General features: G+C 56.5%; 3 protein-coding genes across 4 annotated transcripts in view; 2 read left to right on the top strand and 1 right to left on the bottom strand.

Moving 5' to 3' along the window:
- The first annotated feature begins 229 nt into the window (after nucleotides 1-229).
- PHF13 (PHD finger protein 13) lies at nucleotides 230-7,699 on the top strand. The gene is made up of 4 exons (XM_012662617.1): nucleotides 230-576; nucleotides 2,999-3,100; nucleotides 4,370-4,904; nucleotides 5,383-7,699. Exons 1-4 carry the CDS (start codon nucleotides 538-540, stop codon nucleotides 5,607-5,609), a joined length of 903 nt encoding a protein of 300 aa, XP_012518071.1. The 5' UTR covers nucleotides 230-537; the 3' UTR covers nucleotides 5,610-7,699.
- Nucleotides 7,700-8,784: 1,085 nt separating this feature from the next.
- On the top strand, nucleotides 8,785-15,160 carry THAP3 (THAP domain containing, apoptosis associated protein 3). The gene is made up of 5 exons (XM_012662536.1): nucleotides 8,785-8,879; nucleotides 11,223-11,415; nucleotides 13,553-13,615; nucleotides 14,009-14,116; nucleotides 14,421-15,160. Exons 1-5 carry the CDS (start codon nucleotides 8,806-8,808, stop codon nucleotides 14,703-14,705), a joined length of 723 nt encoding a protein of 240 aa, XP_012517990.1. The 5' UTR covers nucleotides 8,785-8,805; the 3' UTR covers nucleotides 14,706-15,160.
- A 2,085-nt stretch (nucleotides 15,161-17,245) lies between these two features.
- Nucleotides 17,246-19,541, bottom strand: part of DNAJC11 (DnaJ (Hsp40) homolog, subfamily C, member 11) — a 74,147-nt gene continuing 71,851 nt past the window's right edge. For both annotated transcript variants that reach the window (XM_012662586.1, XM_012662587.1), the window contains 4 exons: nucleotides 18,793-18,850; nucleotides 18,574-18,716; nucleotides 17,828-17,957; nucleotides 17,246-17,413 (listed from right to left, as the gene is read on the bottom strand). In XM_012662586.1, the coding sequence (XP_012518040.1) occupies nucleotides 17,388-17,413; nucleotides 17,828-17,957; nucleotides 18,574-18,716; nucleotides 18,793-18,850 (357 nt within the window). In that variant the 3' untranslated portion in view covers nucleotides 17,246-17,387. The remainder of the gene's footprint in view (nucleotides 17,414-17,827; nucleotides 17,958-18,573; nucleotides 18,717-18,792; nucleotides 18,851-19,541) is intronic.

Genomic DNA, 19,541 nt, shown 5'->3' with positions numbered 1-19,541 from the left:
CACCGCCCCCGCACACCGGCCGCCGCCGCGCGAAGCCCCATGGGCGCTGGAGTCCTCATGGCGCCTTTGTGCGCCGCTCTGGCGGAGCCGCGACTACGGCCCCCACAATGCCCCGCGCCTGGCTCGCGCCACGCCCCCGCCTGCCTGTCGCCACCGGACTACATTTCCCGACAGCCCCCGCGGCTCTCCCGCCCTCCCTCCCGAGACACGAGCCGAACTGGGCGTCAGGTCGGGGAGCCGGTCGGGTTCCCGCTCGCCGCCGCCGCCGCCGCCGCCGCCCCCCGCAGCGACTCTCCCGCCGCGCCGGCCGCGGGAGCTGCGTCGCCCACTCTGCTCGGCTGTGGAGCCGCCAGTCTGGGAACACAGAGCCCGGGACGCGACACGCCGAGCCCCCCATCACCTTCCGCCGGGGCGACCCCTCCCGGGTCCGCTCTCGCCCTGCGCAGCCGCCGGACCCCCCAGCTCCGAGCGGCGCCGCGACCCCGCGGCCGCATCCCGGCCCCTGCACTCCCGCAGCCGCCGCCCCCCGCCCGGAACATGGACTCCGACTCCTGCGCCGCCGCCTTCCACCCGGAGGTGAGTGAGAGCTGCGCCCGGATCGCCCCCGACCACCTCCGCCGTGATCCTGTGCTCCCCGGGAATCCGGCCTCTTAGTCTCCCTGAGCGCCGCCTTCCCGCTCCCCCAGCTTTCTCTCAGCGCCCCCCGGGAGCCCCACCCCCGCCTCCTGCTCGGGCCCGCGCCCGGTCCTCTCCGCTGGCCCTCGCCTCGGTGTCCCTTCTTCGGACGTCCGCGTCCTCCCCGCGCCCTTTCCTCAGGGCTGCTGCGCCCACTCCTCTGCCCTGGACCCTCCTCTCCAGCCTCGGGTAGCCCCCGGCCTGTCGGCGCCCCCAGCCTCTCCCCGCCGGCCTGCTTACTCCGTCCCCGCCCGGGGGACGCCGTCCAAGCCTCCGCTTGCCCCGTGCTCCCGCTTCTCTCGGAGGAGTCCCGCTTCCCCCTCCCGGGGGCTCGTGGGCCCCCTCGGACCGGGCTTGGCTTAGAGCAGCCCCCGCCGCTCCTCCTAATCCCCCGGGCCCGGCGGCCCGCGCCCCGCCCCCTGACTGCGCGCGAGGCCCGATCGGTCCCCGCCGCCCCCGCTGCTCGGGGGCCCGCGTCCTTAGGGGGTCCCCACCCTTTCCAGAGACCTGGGCCTGGTCGCCCCCCCAACCATCCCCAGGCGAGCTCGCCTCCCCCTGCGGGGCCCCCGCCCCTCGGCCCCCGCCCGCGGGCTCTGTTCGCTCCGCCCCGACTACTCACTCCCCCTCCTTCCGGGGATCGGCCCTCGGTACTCCGGGCCGTCCCCCCGCGGTCCCCTCCCCCAGCCGAGGCTCGTCAGGGTTTCGGGTGCGGGTCCGGCGACAGCGGGCGGGTGGGGGAGGGGAGGCGGCTCCGGGCGCCCGCGCGTCTGGTTGCGGCCCCGGGGGGCTCCGCAGAGCCGCTCCGGGACCCCCAAATTCTGCCCGGCGTGCCCCCTACATCCCTGCGGGATGGGCCCCGCACCTTCCGGGGCCGAGTGCCGGCGGGGGTCGGCTTCCGCAGGAGCGCGGGGAGGGGGCCGCACCGCCATCTGCTTTTTCTGAAGGCGGCCTGGCGGGCGGGGCGGGGGCGGCGCGGCTCTCCTCGGACCCCCGCGCCGTGTCCCCGCCCGCTGGGCTGGAGGGCGCCGCTGCCTTCCGCTGTGCGTCCCGGCTCCCAACCCGCTTCTGCACGTTCCCCGCCGAAATAAAAGTTCTCCCCGAGTTTGAGCACCGGGGCTTCGGCCCTCCCACCCCGGCCGGCCAGCGTTTCCCGGGCTCGGGGCCGGATCTCGCACATGAGGAAAGGCCGGGCACTGCACTGCGTTTGCCTCCGCAGACCGACGGAGCGGCCTTCGGGGTCTGGGGCTCCGAGGGGGTCGAGAGTATGTGCTTTGCCAGAACCAAGTTGAGAAAATTCTGTTAAAAAGTGGACTCTGGAATAAAACCTGTGGGCCACACGCCGGTGCCTCGCGGCGCTCCCCGGCCTCTGAGGGACTGGCGGGCCCAGGTCCGCTGCTCCTCCATTTCTTCGCTGGCTTGCACCTAGCTGGTCCTCGGGTCCCAGGCTCTGGAAAGATTAACTGAGCACCTAGGTAAGGATGGGGAGTGTGCGGAGTGTTAAAGAGCTTAGAGGAAACCTCCGTAAACATGCTGGTCGAATAAACAGTAATAAAGCACAGCTGTTTTGCCAGGAAGCAAATGAGGGCTCTTTCTCCCATTGTAGGCTCCTTGGAGAAAATCCCTTCTTGTTATGGGTGTTTCCAGATTGAATGAGGGAGGGACTCACAAGCAGAAATCTCTAGTATTGCATCTTAAATGTGCAGCTAAGCCTGGCAGGAATTCTTCTGGTTTATTCTCTGAGGTAGAAAACGTTTGGGTGCATGGCACCCCGACTGTTGGAGGAGTGGAGGGGACCCTCAGGCCTCCCTGGCTGGGCGGGAGTCAAGTGGGATTCAGCTCTGGGGTCCCTCCCAGGTCCGGAGGAGGCAATCTTCTGAGAGAGCTGACAGATAAGGAGTAGTTGATTTTTGAAATCGCTTAAAATACTTTAGTTACAGCTGCAGCAGCAGTTTATATTCAAAATGGAAAAATCTAGCAAAAAAAGCTAGTTATTAGAGCTCCTGATAGGCCTGCAGAGACTAACAGATAAGGTCAGAAAATGCCACATGAGCGCTAAGAAATAGAGTTTTGTATGGGCTTTTATCTCCCAGCCAGTTTCCCAGCATTCTTGGCATAAAAATCTTAATACTCCTCTTTCAACTTTCTGAAAATGGTGTTATTTCTTGACCTGAACCTACCTTATCTTGTTTTTAGACTGTCCATAAATCTAACAGTGTATTTCTTGAGTGGTTGATGATAAAAGCTCCAGCTTGCTTTGTTTTGTTTCTGTGATTCCACCCAGAAGTGTCTCCTTCAAACATACTCTTTTCTCCACCGGCAACAGGAATACTCCCCCAGTTACAAGAGGCGCAGGACTGTGGAGGACTTCAACAAATTCTGCACCTTTGTCTTGGCCTATGCTGGATACATCCCTTATCCGAAGGAGGTAATCTTCTGAGTGCTGCAGACCTTTCTTGCCGGACAGTCAGGCCGGGCGCCCCACTGCATGCCCTGGGTGCCTGAACGCACAGTGGGGCTGTGGATCTGGAAGGTGTTGCTTGGGAGGACCTCAGGCAGTGGTCTCGCAGAACTGTTTCTTGGAAACAGATCAGCCAGGGAATTGGTTCCTAAAACTGCAATAGAAAGTGCAGGCTTATCTAGAAATGGCTTGATAAACTTTCTAAATTTGTTTGTAAATATCGTCTTTGATACTTGCTTGCTTTTATTAGTGGCCAGTAATTGCTGAGTGTTTGCTATGGCCAGACACTGTTCTTGGCCCTTGTATTGCTATGAGGAGGGGCTATTTTTTATCCCCAGCTTAAAGATGAGGACACTGAGGTGCAGTGAGGGAACTGCCTTGCTCTGGGTCCCAGCTAATTAGTGATGGAGCTTGGGGTTCAAGGAGATGTGTGGACGGGGTGTGCACACCCTGCCTCTCTCACAGCCTCCTGGTTGCTGTGAGGACCACACACCGGAGCCTTCAGGGACTGGTGGTTAGAAGCCACGCAGGAGATCTCCTTTTCCCTGCTGAGAGAGGGCAGACTGGGCAGAGCTGGTGTGGGGCCCCAGCGTCAGAGGACTTGTTCATATTGTATTAAGCTAAAAATAAAAGAATCCAGGATTTCTAGGATTCCAAATCCCAGCACTGGTTTATTATTTCCACTTGCCACGTGGTGGATAATGCTTGTCTTGTACCAAGCCGCGTTCCACTATTTGAAGAGAATGTGCTCAAATGATCTGAAGGAGCCATAGAGTTCAGCTCACTGCTTTGGGGCAGTAATTACCTACTTTGATTTTACAGTATTTTGGGATGTCTCCAGTTTTTTAAAAGTGTCAGGAAATTCTCAAAGCTAATTTAAATTCACTTAATTAAAAAAATGTATCTCTTGGGAAGGCGAAGGGCAGGAGATTTTTACAGTCAGGGAGAGGTGGAGGACGGGAGAGGGCGTCTGTAGCGTCTTTTCCGCAGATGCCTGTTGAATGGCTGCTGATGCCCTGGCTGAGGGCTCAGCAAGGGAAGGTGTTTTCGCCTCTCGTGGCGTGGAGTCACATTAAACTGCTAATGACGCTGCTGTTTCTCTGAGAACTGAGCAGCCCAGGGCTGTGTGAACACGGCGCTGGAGGCCCGCCCTGGCTGGCGGAGGGGTGGGAGTTGCTCTGCCCGGGGCTGGTCTCAGTAATCAGAACCCTGCCACCTTTGCCTCCATCCTTGTAGGAACTCCCTTTGAGGAGCAGCCCCAGCCCTGCCAACAGCACCGCTGGCACCATCGACAGTGATGGCTGGGACACTGGTTTCACCGACATCGCGTCCTCGGTGCCCTTGCCAGTCTCTGACCGCTGCTTTAGCCACCTGCAGCCCACTCTCTTGCAGCGAGCCAAGCCCAGCAACTTCCTGCTGGACAGAAAGAAGACGGACAAGCTGAAGAAGAAGAAGAGGAGGAAGCGAAGGGACAGCGACGTGCCCGAGAAGGACGGGTACAGGGATGGCTTGCTGAAGCTGGACACTGCTGATCCGTATGGGGAGACCCCCACAAGTCCCACCTTGCAGGATATTCCCCAGGCCCCCAGTGACCCCTGCTCAGGCTGGGACTCCGACACACCCTCCAGTGGATCTTGTGCCACGGTGTCACCTGATCAGGTCAAAGAAATAAAAACTGAAGGCAAACGGACTATCGTCCGGCAGGGAAAACAGGTGGTGTTCCGAGATGAGGACAGCACTGGCAATGATGAGGACATAATGGTGGACTCAGGTAAGTGTCCCTGAAGGATGGACCCGCTTGTTGGCTGGTGGTTAGAAGAGAGGTTATTTTAAGTGGTCATCTCTCTGGGGCAGAGCGTTTGGTCCCTTCCGTGGCTTGTGACAGCAGAGTGCTCCACCATCTCCAGGGAGGAGGAAAGTGCAGGAAGGTGGATGTGTACCGAGGGGCTCAGGAAGGGGTTGATGCTGCTAGAGCTGAGACCTAGAGACGAACCTCGCAATATAAAAATCACGTGGCTCATAAGTAAGCATCTCCTGGGTGATAGCTGGTCGCCCCACACTTCAGTGCCTTTTGTGCATTTTCTGCGTTTTTCAGAGATCAGTATCGTTGTTAAGCGACATTGAAAGCGTTTTTGTTAGTGGAGTAACAGGTCTCGTGGACACTCAGCTGCTCTCCTTGTTGGATGTGCAGCTTCCTGGTGGAGAGGGGCTGAAAGTTATTTTCCGTCCTCGTGTTTCTTTCCTTCCAGATGACGATTCCTGGGACCTTGTCACCTGCTTCTGCATGAAGCCATTTGCAGGCCGCCCCATGATCGAGTGTAACGAGTGTCACACCTGGATTCACCTGTCCTGTGCAAAAATCCGGAAATCCAACGTTCCGGAAGTGTTTGTCTGCCAAAAGTGCCGGGACTCCAAGTTTGACATCCGCCGCTCCAACCGTTCCCGTATGGGCTCCCGGAAGCTGTTTCTGGACTGACTGCTGGCGGGCGAGGAGGCTGCCGCGAGGAATCCGAAGGGACAGTGGGCTTTCTGGCCCCTTTCTTAGTTGAGCACAGAACTCTCCGCTCTGGTGCGGGCAGATCCCTGCCATTCAGGTGCCTAAGCAAAAGGACAGGCTGTCTAAGGTAGAAACTGTACATAGTGACCGAATAAAATCTTCATTGGCCAAAGCTGCTGCCAGAGCTGTGTTCTCTGCAGTGGAGGTGGACTAAACACCCAAGTGCAGTGGGTTTGGTTCAGCTGAAAATGAGGGTACATGGTAGTTGTGAGTTTTTGCTATCATTGTTAACAAGTTCCTGCCGACTGGAACAAACGCTAGCTGTTATTCCTGCTTCCACCGTGTTGGGGAGAGGAGTTCAATTTCCCCGGCCTGTTAATGAACAGCCATACGTGTAAGCTTTTTCTCGTGTGTTAAGTCTTTTACCAAAAGTGTCTGTACAGCACCCATCAGAGCTGCCCCTAGTGGCCTGCCCTCTGCCTCGGCTGCTGCTTGTCATCTGCAGGAGCCCTCTGGCCTCACTCTGAGAGGAGCCGTGCGATGGCAGGCTAGCTCGTGGTTCTTAGGTTTCCTTCTGTTTGTTAAAAGGGACAATGTGGCCGCTTCTCTGTGGAAAGGGGGTTGGTTGGTGGGTTGAGGTGGCCCGTGTTCATAACTCAGTTTCCTGTTTTGCACGATGTAAAAAATCCTGTCTTTTTGCACGATACAGCCAAAAGTACTGGCCGATTCCTTGCTGAGTGCCCTTTCTCTCTCCAGGTGGTGTGTGAGGTGTTGGGGTGAGGCCTAGGCTAGCGGGTTCCAAGTGTGGGGGCATTTAGGTTCGTTCCTTGTCTCTTCCCCTCACCTTACTCTGGTAGCAACATAAAGGACAGGCAATCACTGGGACCCAGATGGTGTTCCTCTGAATTATGGGTAAAGGAAAATTGGGAGGGAGGCCTCTCCTATGCGTGGGTCTTAATACGCCCTTTACACAGGCTGGCCTGCTGGTTCCACAGGGCAAGGTTAGGACTTGAGTTCTTTTTTTTGGGTTATGTTGGTGAGTGAGTGATAGGGTAACAGAGGCCTTCAGGAATGTACCATTGAACTGCGCAGAGCTCCTCAGATCTCCACTAGCATCCTGAGCTAGGGAGGCCCCTGTGAGGGCTAGCTCTGGAGCAACCAGGGAGTTTGCACCGGAAGCCCCTGCAGTACTCTGTTCGAGGGCGGTGTACCCCGGGACACTGGTGGTTCTGGGGGTGGGGGGGCTTCAGCTTTCTCCAAAATTGATACGGCTCTTTAGCAGTTGAAGTTCTTGTTCTCAAACATGTTTTGTAAATTGATGGGTATGTTTTCATAAGCATTGTTTCTTGTAAGGCATGGAAAGGGAAGAATGCCCAAGTTAGTCATGTTTATTTGCAGTGGGATGGGCCTGTGGGATCCCTGCCAGGGGCTTCCCCTTCATGTGGCACCTTTGTGCGAGGCCGCCAGGCACACTTCCCACGTTCTCACTGAAGCAACAAGGGGTTTGAACCATAATTTGGCTATTCAAGAGTCTGGGTTTTGTCCTAGTATCTTTCACACTTGTCCAGTCAACTGTCTTATTTTTTAAAAAATACTCTGTTGCTTGTATTAACATACAGGTAGAGAGAAAGTTTCTGAAACCCAGTTTATTGTGAAGCTCACTAAGGGAGATGTTGCTCTGTAGAGAAAATAGTAAGCTGGTTTAGAAACAACCTTCTCTCCAGACAGTTATCTAGCTCTGACTAGGGCAGACATCCAGGACAAGGCGGAGAGAAATTTGCCAAAGATCTGCCCCGTGACAATGCCTGTCCAGTGTCTTCACCATGACAATAACCAAAGTTCCAAAGTGTTTTTCTTCTTTTTTAAAAAACTCCATTAAGATTTTTAAAGTGCATGTGAAGAATATGACTGATTTTAGGGTGGAACTGCCAGCCTGGCAATTGTTACATGATTGTTACATGTGCGGGGAGGTTCGATGCTCCTGGAATGCATTTGATACTCATCTCCATTTCTGTTTCTAGGATTGCATTTTTGTTCTTGTAACAGATCTATCCCTGTGGGTGGTGTCTTGAAAAGTCAGACACCTTGGTTTTTGTGTTAGATTGAGCTGGGCAGCTGCAATCAGCTTCTATATGCAAATTAGGCATGACCCATCCAGGGGCTAATGAAGGGAGGGAAACATGTTACCCCCAAGTAGGCCCCTTCCATGGGCTTTGGCCAGGCCAGACACTTAACATCGTTTACATGGTTCTGTGTAATTTTAAAATTTATGTGTATAAAGCGAAGCTGTTTCTGTGAAACTGTATATTTTGTAAATAAATACATTGCTACTTTGAAGTTCGTATCTAGCTTCAGGTGCTTGTGATCTGCACTGAAGGACAATTGTGTTTCTCCCTCCGATCACTTCCCCAAACTGGGATCACCTGAGGACTCTGGGAAGTTAAAGTCTGAGTTTGTGTTTAGCAAACTGAAAAATGCCCGGGGCTCTTAAAATACTTTTCTAGTGAATTCTTTAGAAACAAAGTATAGTATGAGTAGACATGAATAGCTTTCAGTTTCTCTGTCAAATTTGGGAATAGCTGCTTAAACCCTGGCGAGTGATGTGCCTGCTTTGTGAAGGCTGCAGCCTCGGAGGCGCTGCGAGCTCGGGATGGGACTGCCGGTCTGCTCTTGGGGTTCCCCGTGCCTGATCCTCTACTGGCCTCTTATCTGAGACCAACGGTGGCCAACTAGAACGTCCTTGGGCGACATCAGAGGAGCCCAAACCTGCTTATTAACACCTCTCGAGGCCTTAATATTGACTAAAGTGGGGGCTGGGTCTTTCTGGTTTCCAGGGGTCCAAGGCGGTTTAGTGGTGTGTCTTGCATGGGGGGCGGGGGGGGGCAAAACAAGGTGATGGGCGACCGGCCGTAGCGAATCGGGGTGAGACTTGCACCGGCCCAAGCTTGGGAGTTGGGCTTCGGGCTTGAGTTGGGGCCGCGAGCACCCCTCGACGTGGCGCCCAGGGCCCACCCGACCCTGGGGCGACGCGAGTTGCGGGGACCTCCGGGCGAGCGCGCCCTGCAGCCAGGCCAGGCCCGCCTCCCGCTCCCGGCGCCCCGCCCCGCCCCGCCTCGCCCGCGCGCGCGCCCCGCCGCCGCCATCTTTGTTAGGGGCAGCCGGGCCTGGCCTGGAGATGCCGAAGTCGTGCGCGGCCCGGCAGTGCTGCAACCGCTACAGCAGCCGCAGGAAGCAGCTCACCTTCCACCGGTGAGAGACGGGGGCGCCGGGGGCGCGGGAGGCCCAGACCCGGGGCCCCTGGAGGAGGTCGGAGGCCTCGGCGCGCCGAGCGGGGACGCTGGGGAGGCCCGAGGACGTGCGGCCGCCGGGCCCAGGGGACGGGCCGGGGTCCCAGGCCCACGAGGCCAGCGCCGCCACGGCCTGGCCGCGGGGACAGCAGCGGACTTCTGGAATGACTTTGGGGTTTCGGTGTGTATGGCCGGGCTGGCGTCACGTCCCGCGTTCCCCGCCGCGGCCGGGAATGTGTTGGGTGCTCGGCCGGAGGAATGCGCCGTGGGGCGGTGGTCGGCCTTGCGGCGTGCCGGCGCCCTGCTGAGCCCCCGCCGTGCGTCCTGGCGTGAAGGGAGGACCTGGGCGGCTGCAGTGGAGGAATGAGAGCCCTCCAGGGGTGTGAGGGCGGTGGGGAAGGGACTTGGCGGGGGCGTGGGCGATGGTGGAGACTCGGAGTCTGCCCTCGCCTTCTCAGGGCCGCCGTTCCCCAGCGCGCCCAGTCTGCCGACCTGCCCAGGAGAGCGCGTCCTGGCCCTCCGGTGCACGGGGAATGGCGCATACTTTCTCCAAGGTTTCTCTGCCCTCCTTTAGAGCACAACTCCTCAGGGTGGCTTGAGCTCATTGTTCACATTCCCTCTCCGCCCCCATTACACTCTGTTTCGTAATAAATGCTTTGAATGAAGTATAACATGCATAAAAATGAACAGATCATAAGTATCCAGCCCAACGAGTTTTCACCAGGTGAACACCATTGAATCAGAACGTTACCAGCCCCTGGAGACCCTACACCTGGACCACCTTCTCTCACCTCCCCACGGGGAGCTGTGGGCTGCCTTCTGTCAGAGTGGCCCGCGGTTCATTCCATTTGCTCACTGCATAGTACTCCATTAAATGCATATGCCGGAATTTATCTGTTTTACAATTGAAGGGCAATTGGGTGGCCCCATTTTTTGGCTGTGACAAACACACTGTTCTGGACAGCCTTGCTGGGACTTGTCTTCTGGTGCGTGCTACATCTGCTTGTTTCCGCTGGGTATATACCTGGGGATGGAGTTTCCCGGTTCTTTTTTTTTTTTTTTTTTTTGAGACAGAGTCTCACTCTGTTGCCCTGGCTAGAGTGAGTGCCGTGGCGTCAGCCTAGCTCACAGCAACCTCAGACTCCTGGGCTCAAGCAATCCTACTGCCTCAGCCTCCCAGTAGCTGGGACTACAGGCATGCGTCACCATGCTCAGCGAATTTTTTTCTATATATTTTTAGTTGTCCAGATTATTTCTTTCTATTTTTTTTAGTAGAGACAGGGTCTCGCTCTTGCTCAGGCTGGTCTCGAACTCCTGAGCTCAGTCCGCCCGCCTCAGCCTCCCAGAGTGCTAGGATTACAGGCATGAGCCACCGCGCCCGGCCCCCTGTTCTCTCTTGAAGCCATTCCCACCGCTCCCACAAAAGAGCTCTGTCAAGTCACCAGTGAGACTTATGATGCCAGCTCCAGGCATCTGTCGTCGTAGTCGGCCTCTGTAGCATTTGACACAACTGATCATTGACCCCTGGATTGCTTTTCCCACTTGGCCTGTAGGACACTTCTCCGCCCTCTTCCTTTGTCACAGGTGTTGGAGCACTTGGGGTGTGGGCCACAGCCCAGTCATGGTCCCCATACAAGCTTGCTGCCCAGGGCACCAGTCTCATCCAGGTTTATGGGTTATGCAGGGTCCACCCCACATTGACATCTGCAGACACATGTGCCCACCTGCCACTCCAGCACATGGACAATCTAAAAAGCACCTCAGATTTAGCCCTAACATACAAAACAAACTTCTGATCCCCCAGTCTGCTCCTTCTATAGCCACTGCCACCTGAAACACAAACCTCCTTCCTTCTCTATTCCACGGTCCACAGGCAAACCTTGCTGCATGGTTTCCAGAACGTATCCAGCTCTGCCCTCTGATGGTTTACCTGCCATCTCCCCTTTCTAGGATGTAGGGTCCTTGAGGGTGGGGACTTTTCTTATTCACTTTCACATCCCAGCACCGAGAACAGGGCCCCCCACATGGCAGGCTCCTGAAGCAGTGAATGAAGGCTCCTGGCAAATGGAGCTTCAAAAACAGCTAACTTGGGCACTTGGGCCATGTTCATGGTCTCAGGTTTCCTATTTAGGATGCTGTTAAGAGCCATGACAGAAGCTTCCAGAAATTCGATGTGATTTAACAAAGTACTGAATTTCCAGAGCTGCCCAGTGAAATACTCTGTGGTGGTGTGGAAATTCTGCGGGACTCTCAAGTGCTGAATTCAGTGTGCTGCGTCTCTCACATCTCCTGCCTCGGCCCCTAGGTTCCCGTTCAGCCGCCCGGAGCTGCTGAAGGAATGGGTGCTGAACATTGGCCGGGGCAACTTCAAGCCCAAGCAGCACACGGTCATCTGCTCCGAACACTTCAAGCCCGAGTGCTTCAGTGCCTTTGGGAACCGCAAGAACCTGAAGCACAATGCCGTGCCCACGGTGTTTGCCTTTCAGGCCCCCACGCAGGTAGGGACACATCGCTGCCTTTTGTCTTCGCAGATCCAGTCCACACGATCCACCCAGCGGTGGTGGTGGCATTTGCAGGCAAAGTGGAGGCCAAGAACTACAGTGAAAGCAGCACTGTCCAGCCTCTGGGGTCCAGAGCCCTGTGTCCCTGCTGGCCATGACCTTCGCTTTAAGAGAAGTCATAATTTAAAGCCACTTTAGAAATAAGTCACGCTCCACACCAGGACGCTGTTGAAGAAGCCGGCTGGCACATGCGCCGGGAGCTCGGTCTTCTCTGTTTTGCTGACTGGGTCTCCCGTGGGCTCGAGACCAGCAGGCTCGGTATTGCATCCAGAGGCAGTGCTCTGTGTCCGAGTAGCCAGTCAGGGCTTGGCGGTGGGCGCCACTGCCATTCAGGTGCTGCCGCGTGTTGCTGGGCCTGTGCTGACAGGTGAAGGCAGAGAGCGCGGTCGGGAGAACGGAGGGATGTTGCCAGGGCAGTGGTGGAGGGAGAACTGGGGACAGTGGGCAGAGGCTTGCAGTGGAAGGGATTTGGGCCCGTGCAGCAACAGTACGGATCCAGGCTGGAGGGTCACCGATGCTGGTTCTGGTCAGGGCCCCCTTCTGGGTTTGCAGGTGGCAGACAGCAGAGCAGGGAGCAGGCACTCTCCCGTGTCTTCTAGAGGCACGAGTCCCACCAGGAGGGCTCCACTCTCACGACCTAGTTACCTCCAAAAGGCCCCACCTCCTAACACCATCACGTTGGGGGCCACAAGTGTCAGTATGGGAGCTTTGGGGGGATATAAACATTCAGTCCATGGCAGCGGGAGGAATGTGGCTTTGGAAGGCTCCCTCTGGCCACAGGTAGAGAGTGCCTTGGTTGGAAGCTGTGTCGTAGCTGAGCATCGTCACGGCCTCAGCTGAAGGCGGGATGCAGGGAGGAGGCAGGTGGACGCGGGGATGGACTTTGCAGACCTGGCAGGCTGGGGTGGTCGGGGAGGCGGGGCTTCCTGAGCCCCCTGGGGAGTTTGGTCCCAGGGACGTGGGTCTGATGTACCCTTGGGATACTGAGGTGGACACATCTGGGTGGGGGCTCACAAACAGCTGGACGCCGAATCCGAGTGTGGGCGCACGGGATGCGCCCACTGCAACAGGAAGGCAAAGCAGGGGCGGGACGAGCATGAGGCCAGCAGGCACCTGTGCTGGTGAGTTTTGTTGAGGGAAGGGAGCCCGAGTGGGAGAGTGAAAACCGGGAGTCAGACTGCAGGGCTAGCGTGGCGGGCGTGTGTTGGCAAACGTGCCCCGGGTGGCCATATGCCGCTGTCCCTGGTCTCAAGTCCTCCGGGAAGGCCCTCGCTGCGCCCCGCTGGCCCTCCTGCCCCTTGGTCTTCCAGCACCTGCTCCGCTTCACTTTTCCTTCAGGTTTCGGTCTCCTCCCTTGAGTGTAAGCTCCACGAGGGCCGGGACTTCGTTTCCCTGCTGTATGTCCAACAACCAGCGCGTCGCCTGGCACAGAGTGGGTGCATGTTTGTTAATAAATGGGGTACAGTTTAGTCACTACCACATATTTGTGTAACATGTTTATGTTTGTCCTTGAAATAAGGTTACGGTTTAACAGCTGGGGGTGGGGACATCTGCAGTCCTAGTCCTTGGTGCTTCTGCTGCCAGGCTGGTGGGAGAAGCTGACTGTGGCCCCTTCTGGCTCAGGCAGGCTCTGCTCTAAGGTCACCACACTTGGTAGGCCTGCGGACTACGGGTTCTGCATTGGTGGTGCCAAGCGTGAGATGAGTGTTCTGCCACGTGCTGCCACTCCTAGGACGAACGTTTATGGAGGCAGGATGCCAGGCCGTGGGGGGACATGCATGAATTAGCTCTCTGGCTTAATAGGGACCTGTTCAGGGGCCACTGACCATGATTTGGGAACGTATCTGGAGAAGGAGAACACCAAGTAGGTGGTGCAAGCTGGGCCGGGCCTGTGGTCAGTTTAATTGAACAAATGCTCCTTAGACATGGCAGGCACCGGGCCGAGCATGGGGACCATAAGGGGACCGAGGCCTGCGCCTGGCTATGAGGGACCTTGGGGTCCGCAGAACTTCTCGTCCTCCCAAGCAAGCAGCCACGCAGCCCGTCTGCATCCGCTCGTGTGTGTCTCTTGCAGCTGGTGAGGGAGAACACAGACCCTGCCGGTGAGAGGGGAAGTGCCAGCTCACAGAAAGAAAAGGTGCGTCAGGTACCCGGGCCATCCACCTGCGTGTTGAAGTTGTGCTGTGGGTTGAGACAGAGCAGGTAGCATCTGCCCAGCAAGGCTGCCTGCTAGGCTCTGCCATTTTCCTAGCGAGGGGAAGCCGGAGCTCTTAGGCTTCCTGCTTTCTTTGCAATATCGGAGAGATACCCATTGGTGGGGAGGCTCGTGCCCGGTTTCTTAAGGTTCCTGTTCCAGTGTGTGTAGTAGGGAGATGGCTGTTTATGCTGCTGCAGACCCTGGAGCTGGTCCCCTGGCTGTAGCCACTTCCCCAGATGGCGTGAGGGGATTACTCGGGATGGACAGGGAACAGCTGGGGTGGATCCCTTGTCTCTGGCCACCACCTGCCTGATTGTACCCTGCTGTCCCCAGGTCATCCTCCCTGCAGCAGAGGCCGAGGAGCACAGCCCAGGAAGAAACATGGACACCGCACTCGAAGAGCTTCAGCTGCCCCCGAATGCCGAAGGCCCCACAAAACAGGTAAGACGTGGGGTTGAGTACGAAGGCAGCACGTGGTTGGTCAGTCTCAACCCAAGATGATTGCTTCAAACACAATGAAAACTGGTGCCCCAAAGAACCTGCCACATGAGAACCGCAATGAACAGGGTATGTAGTCTTGATTTGAGCTTCCCAATAAAATTGACCGCTGTGATTTGGGCATACTTGGATTTCAGAATAGCAGGAAGTGAGTCCTGCCACGCAGGGCTGGTGCTGGGCCTCCCACCGCCCCATAGTGGCTTTTTCCTTTGGGCAGCTGTCAGCTCTCATTCCCCTCTGTCCTCAGGTGTTGCCACACAGACCGGAAGCTGCAGAGGCGCCTGGTCGGCCGGGCAGCCTCACAGGGCTGAGAAGGCCTCTCCGCAAGCAGCCATCTGACCACAGCTACGCCCTTTTAGATTTAGATGCCCTGAAAAAGAAACTCTTCCTCACCTTGAAGGAAAACGACAAGCTCCGGAGGCGCTTGAAGGCCCAGAGGATGGTGATGCGGAGGATGTCCAGCCGGCTCCGCGCCCACAGAGAGGGGCAGCAGGGACCCCAGGCCAGGGCTCGGCCAGAGCAGGGGAGCTGAGCCCGACAGGTTCTGGGACATGGGGGCAGCAGTGGCACCAAGGCCAGGCCTGGATTTGGGGCTCTGGCCGTGGTTATTTCTGTCTGCTGCCAACGTGGAGAACGCTGGCAATGAGCTTGCTGGGCAGTAGCCACGCTAGCTGGTGAGGAGCCCGAACACTGTCTGCTGTGATGTTTGGAGGCCTCAGGCTGGGAGCGTGGATTCCTGGGCGTGACAAGCTTAGTCCTCCTGCGGTAACAGAAGTCCAGTCTGAGGCTGGCTTCTGGCTGCTGTCCTTTCGGCACACACTGAGCCAGTACTGCACTTCCCTGAGGGAGCGATGGCTGACTCTATGGTAGGGCAGGTGGGTCCCCTCCATCAGCCTGGACAGCTGGCTCAAGATGGCTGAGACTGGCCTCTGTTCTAAGGAGCAGCTCCTCTCCTGGCCTGGTTTGAGTGAGCAACAAACATAATACAGTGGCTTTCTACACTGCGGTGTTTCCTCCTTCATTCAGAGTTTTCTCTTCTGCTGTTTCCCCACTCCCAAGACTGACTTCCTAGTTCCTGTTACAGAGTGGGCAGGGTGGGACTACCAAAAAAAAACTGTGCTTTTGGTTAAGAAAGAGAAACTAAAAATCCTAATTTCTTTTTTTTTTAAGACAGTCTCCCTCTCATGCCTGGGCTAGAGTGCCGTGGCGTCAGCCTAGCTCACAGCAACCTCAAACTCCTGGGCTCAAGTGATCCTCCTGCCTCAGCCTCCCGGGTAGCTGGGACCACAGGCACGTACCACCGTGCCCGGCTGATTTTTTCTATTTTTAGTTGTTTGGCTAATTTCTTTCTATTTATAGTAGAGACGCGGTCTTGCTCTTGCTCAGGCTGGTCTCAAACTCCTTAGCTCAAGTGATCCTCCCACCTCAGCCTCCCACAGTGCTAGGATTACAGGCGTGAGCCACCACGCCCAACCCTAATTGATTACTTTGGGTGCTATTTCTTAGCAAATGTTTAATGCAGAAAATGGAACCACAGCTTCAAGTTAAGCCTCGTGGTCTAAACGGGGTTGAACAGTGAAGAAGAAAGGACAGAGCGAGGCCCCCAGGGAGGGGGCTCCTCCCTTTGCTCACTCCTGAAACAACGCACAGGCCAGGCGCGGTGGTGTGTGCCTGTGTCCCAGCTACTCGGGGCTGTGGCAGAACACATGGATAAACTGAAAAATACTATCCTCAGCTTTCAGGAAAGGTTTATTGTGGTAAGAGAGTGCCTCTGTACAACTTCCAACAAAACAAAGAGATTGGTGCCCAAAAGAACCGCCTGCAGCGGAGGGCGCCCAGGCCATGTCCAAAGTCGGCTCATGCAACACGGTCCGTACCGCGCGGCTCACAGTCAGTGAGGCAGGGAAACTTTCTTTTAAGATGGAGGTAAATTATTACAGGATTGGACCACCTGAACTGCTGTTAGAAACTGGAAGGAGGAGGTTCTTGGCTATTCTGATAGCAGTGCCAGGGAGTGAAGCCTGGTGCTAGCAATAGCTCAGAGCAGCTGGAGGCCAGAGCAGCCGTCAGTCGCCAGGGCCAGCTGTCACGGCCACTGGCCTTATAGCACCTGCTCGGAGGTGTCAGCAAGAGTGAGTGACCACTGCCACTTCCAGGACCCAGGCGACAGGCCTTAGCTCTTCACATAACTGCTTACGTATGGTAGGGGCCTGCTGATGCCCATGACATTGTGCATCCAGGTCCTGGAGCACAGACATCCCCAAAAGGGGTCCCTGTGTGCAGGGGCAGGGAGTAGCAGTGCCACCTGCTGGGCGCCGCAGGCCAGCGCTGGCGTCCACACCTCGGTTTGGCTCCCCTCACCTAGTGCTTGGCCTGTGCTCTGGAGGTGGGTGGGCACAGGCGGGCCAAGCCGCACCTTGCGGGGCAGGGACAGAGGGATGCAGGTCAGCTCACATGCGCTGGCAGCAAGGTGTTTTCCCACAGGGGTACAGGAAGCAACCCGTGACAGGGATGGGCCCAGGGACCAGGAGTTACGCCACGCTGTCCCTAGCCAGGGGCTGGTGGAATGATCTGAAAAGCTCTGGGAGCGGGGAAAAAAGAGACTAATTTTCCAAACCTGTTTGTTCTTAGATAAAAAGCAGTTTTATAAACCCATAATCCTTTCCAGATTCACTTGGTAATACTTCAGCAGGAAAAGGTGGTTTCTGGGAAGTCGACCAAACAGATGCTCCCTTGATCTGGAGGCCTTGGCATGTGGAAGCGCCCGCCTGCCTTTCCATTTGTTTCCCACATTCAGTGTGATGTTAGGAGGAGTTCACAGTCCTAGGTGTGGGGGCGGGTGTTCCACAAAGACCTCCAGACAGAACGGACAACTAGCGGTGGCTGCAGTCTGCACACATGCTGAAGACCCTGGCGGGGAGCTGGGAGAGTCGGGGGCCAGGGCCCGTCCCTCCAGGAACATGATCCTTGAGAACACAGCCATGGGCCATGCCGTGGTCTGGTCCAGGGTGGGGCTGCCTCGGTCCTGCCCACAGCACCTGCAAAAGCTGAGGTGTCTGCGTGTTCTTTCACATAATTGATACGGTATCCCCTTTTATAGGAATAATAGAAAATAAAAACATCTGATGTCTGGGTTTTCTCCCTGCTTCCAAATTTGTAGACTCCCAGGACAAGATTTTTTGCAGCCTTTTTAAAAATCTGGTTCTCAAGCAGTTTATCCATCCGTGTCGATCCTGTGAGCTGTGAAAGATAAGATAGACACAGGCCATCAGAAGGTGACTGTTTCCATGCTCCTTTCTATGAATACCCGAGGGGTGCAGCAGTCATCCCGATGGGTCAGCAGCTGGCTGGGCCCAACACCGCGCAGAGCACGTGCTGCCCAGAATTGGCTGCTGGGATATGGAGGTTTGCTTTCCCGCCCAGCCATCAAAGCTGGAGTGGCCAAGCAAACAGCTCACTCCAATTCCACCATGAAGGCTAAAGTCTCCTCCTCAGTGCACAAATCATGGGCTCTGAGCGAGTCACGAAGCCCAGCCAGTTGGCCTCCCTAATCCCACGTGGACAACCGAGGGACGGTGGTCATCGCCCACACGCTGAGCAGCCACTCCGATGTCTCTGCCCCCAGCAGGTGACTGCAAAGGGGCAGCTACTCACACTGCTTTGGTATCCGAAGCGCCTCACTGTCCAGCACCATCACCTGATGCAGGACACCTCGGAACTGATAAAGCACTTTCAGGTTCTTCTCTTCACCCACACACGGGTCATAAAACCCAGGCAGCCCAGCCTGCAACCAACAGATTGTTACTCTAAAGACAGTTCGAGACCCAGCGCGAACTCCCCCCTACTAATGCCTCAGGTGCAGCGTGGAAGATGCAAACTTTGGAGCTTGAAGAAAAAGAAATGAGAATCTCAAAAAGTTGCCCATGTAGTCCTAGACGTGCCTCTCAACAGAGGCCCTTCCTCACAGACGCCCTGCCGCGACACAGACGCTGGACGACGTCTTCAGGAGTCAGGAGTTCTTTGGCCTCAGCTAACCTGCATGTTGATTCCGGATAGTCCAGGCTCCAGAGGCGAGACTTACACATGTAAAAGTGACCTCACGCTCTTTCTGGAACAAGGCAACAGACAGAAAGCTAAGGCCATGAAGGCGGACGCATGTTCTGTTTGTGCTGTGCCCGGCACATAGCAGGGGCTCAGTAAATACCTGTCGAGTGGATGGATGGATGGATGGATGGATGGAGTAACAGCTCCAGTGTGGATACTGTCTGCATGTTGGCAACATGAAAGACTCCATGGCAAGGGGCCGCGACTGTCCCTGTCAGCCTGAACCTACACCCCAAGCTGCCCCTTTCTGCCCGGATCTTGCGAGCACGTGGCCCGTGGCGGCCAGCACGTGGTACCTTGGAGGCCTCTGTGAGGATGAGCTTCGAGTCCTTCACCAGGCACTGCAGGGGCACAGTCACGTCGATCACCTTCACCTTCTCGCTTTTCTTGCTCTTGTCGTTGACGAACTTCCCGTACCAGGCGTTCACGATGATGAGCCCTGAGGACGGACTCGGTCAGCGCAGCGACAGGCCCCCAGCGCCCACCCTGGCCCACGAGAGGACATGCCTTCTCACCCATTCTGGACTCCTCTGCCTCGATTATCCTTCGGACAGATTCCTGCATCAACCGAACCTGCCAAAGAACAACAGTGACCACTGTCAGGGCCCCAGGGGCTGTGTTCCACCTCTTTGCTCAGAGGGCCACAGACACGCAGCCCGTGTCCACGCCAACACACCCGCTCAGGATAAGGGGAGAGAGCAGGACACCCTAAGAATTTGGCTCCCCAACTGGCTCGCTTTGAAGCCCTTAGTCTCAGAGTAGGCAGCTCAGGGTCAGCAGGTAAAGACGCACCATGAGCCCCACCAGTGACCCCAGTGGGAGCAAGATCCCCTCAGTCCCCCTTCTAGGGATTGTGAATGGGTGGGTAGGCTGCACTGACCCACTACAGTCATACTGAATACGTTGTCAGCATTTAAAAACAGGGAGATTTCACACGAGAAGCTGGACTCCGGCTCCTCTTGAGAAAGGACCCGCGTTCTCCCACGGCACCGTTCTGCCAGGCAGCGCTGTCCTGTCCCCTCAGATGGGCACATGCTTGCTGGGCTGCACACACCGCCCATGGCCTGCGTCAGGCTGTCTGCCTGGGTGCTGTACGTGCATTTCGGCCCTTCTGACCACAGAGAACCTGACAGTGTGCCTGCCATTTACCCAGGATGTCCCTGTTCTCTCATATTCCTTAAAAGGCAGAAACAGAGGACAATACCCACCACTTTTTAAAAACCCTTGTTATGCCTGCTGAGGGTAACCGTGTATAATCTTTAGG

The sequence above is a fragment of the Propithecus coquereli genome, unplaced genomic scaffold (genome assembly GCF_000956105.1).
Source record: "Propithecus coquereli isolate 6110/MARCELLA unplaced genomic scaffold, Pcoq_1.0 Scaffold77, whole genome shotgun sequence".
In the NCBI taxonomy this organism is placed as follows: domain Eukaryota; kingdom Metazoa; phylum Chordata; class Mammalia; order Primates; family Indriidae; genus Propithecus; species Propithecus coquereli.
The sequence above is the reverse complement of the archived record's forward strand: the minus strand, read 5'-3'. Positions and strand labels throughout refer to the sequence as shown.

What these genes read in the sequence shown, in the direction of transcription:
- THAP3 (XM_012662536.1), top strand. Translation starts at nt 8,806, where the DNA reads ATGCCGAAGTCGTGCGCGGCCCGGCAGTGCTGCAACCGCTACAGCAGC. An exon ending in CCTTTCAGGCCCCCACGCAG is followed by an intron (nt 11,416 to 13,552) that starts GTAGGGACACAT and finishes TGTCTCTTGCAG; the next exon opens with CTGGTGAGGGAGAACACAGA. An exon ending in CCAGCTCACAGAAAGAAAAG is followed by an intron (nt 13,616 to 14,008) that starts GTGCGTCAGGTA and finishes TGCTGTCCCCAG; the next exon opens with GTCATCCTCCCTGCAGCAGA.
- PHF13 (XM_012662617.1), top strand. Translation starts at nt 538, where the DNA reads ATGGACTCCGACTCCTGCGCCGCCGCCTTCCACCCGGAG. An exon ending in CCGCCGCCTTCCACCCGGAG is followed by an intron (nt 577 to 2,998) that starts GTGAGTGAGAGC and finishes CACCGGCAACAG; the next exon opens with GAATACTCCCCCAGTTACAA. An exon ending in GGACATAATGGTGGACTCAG is followed by an intron (nt 4,905 to 5,382) that starts GTAAGTGTCCCT and finishes CTTTCCTTCCAG; the next exon opens with ATGACGATTCCTGGGACCTT.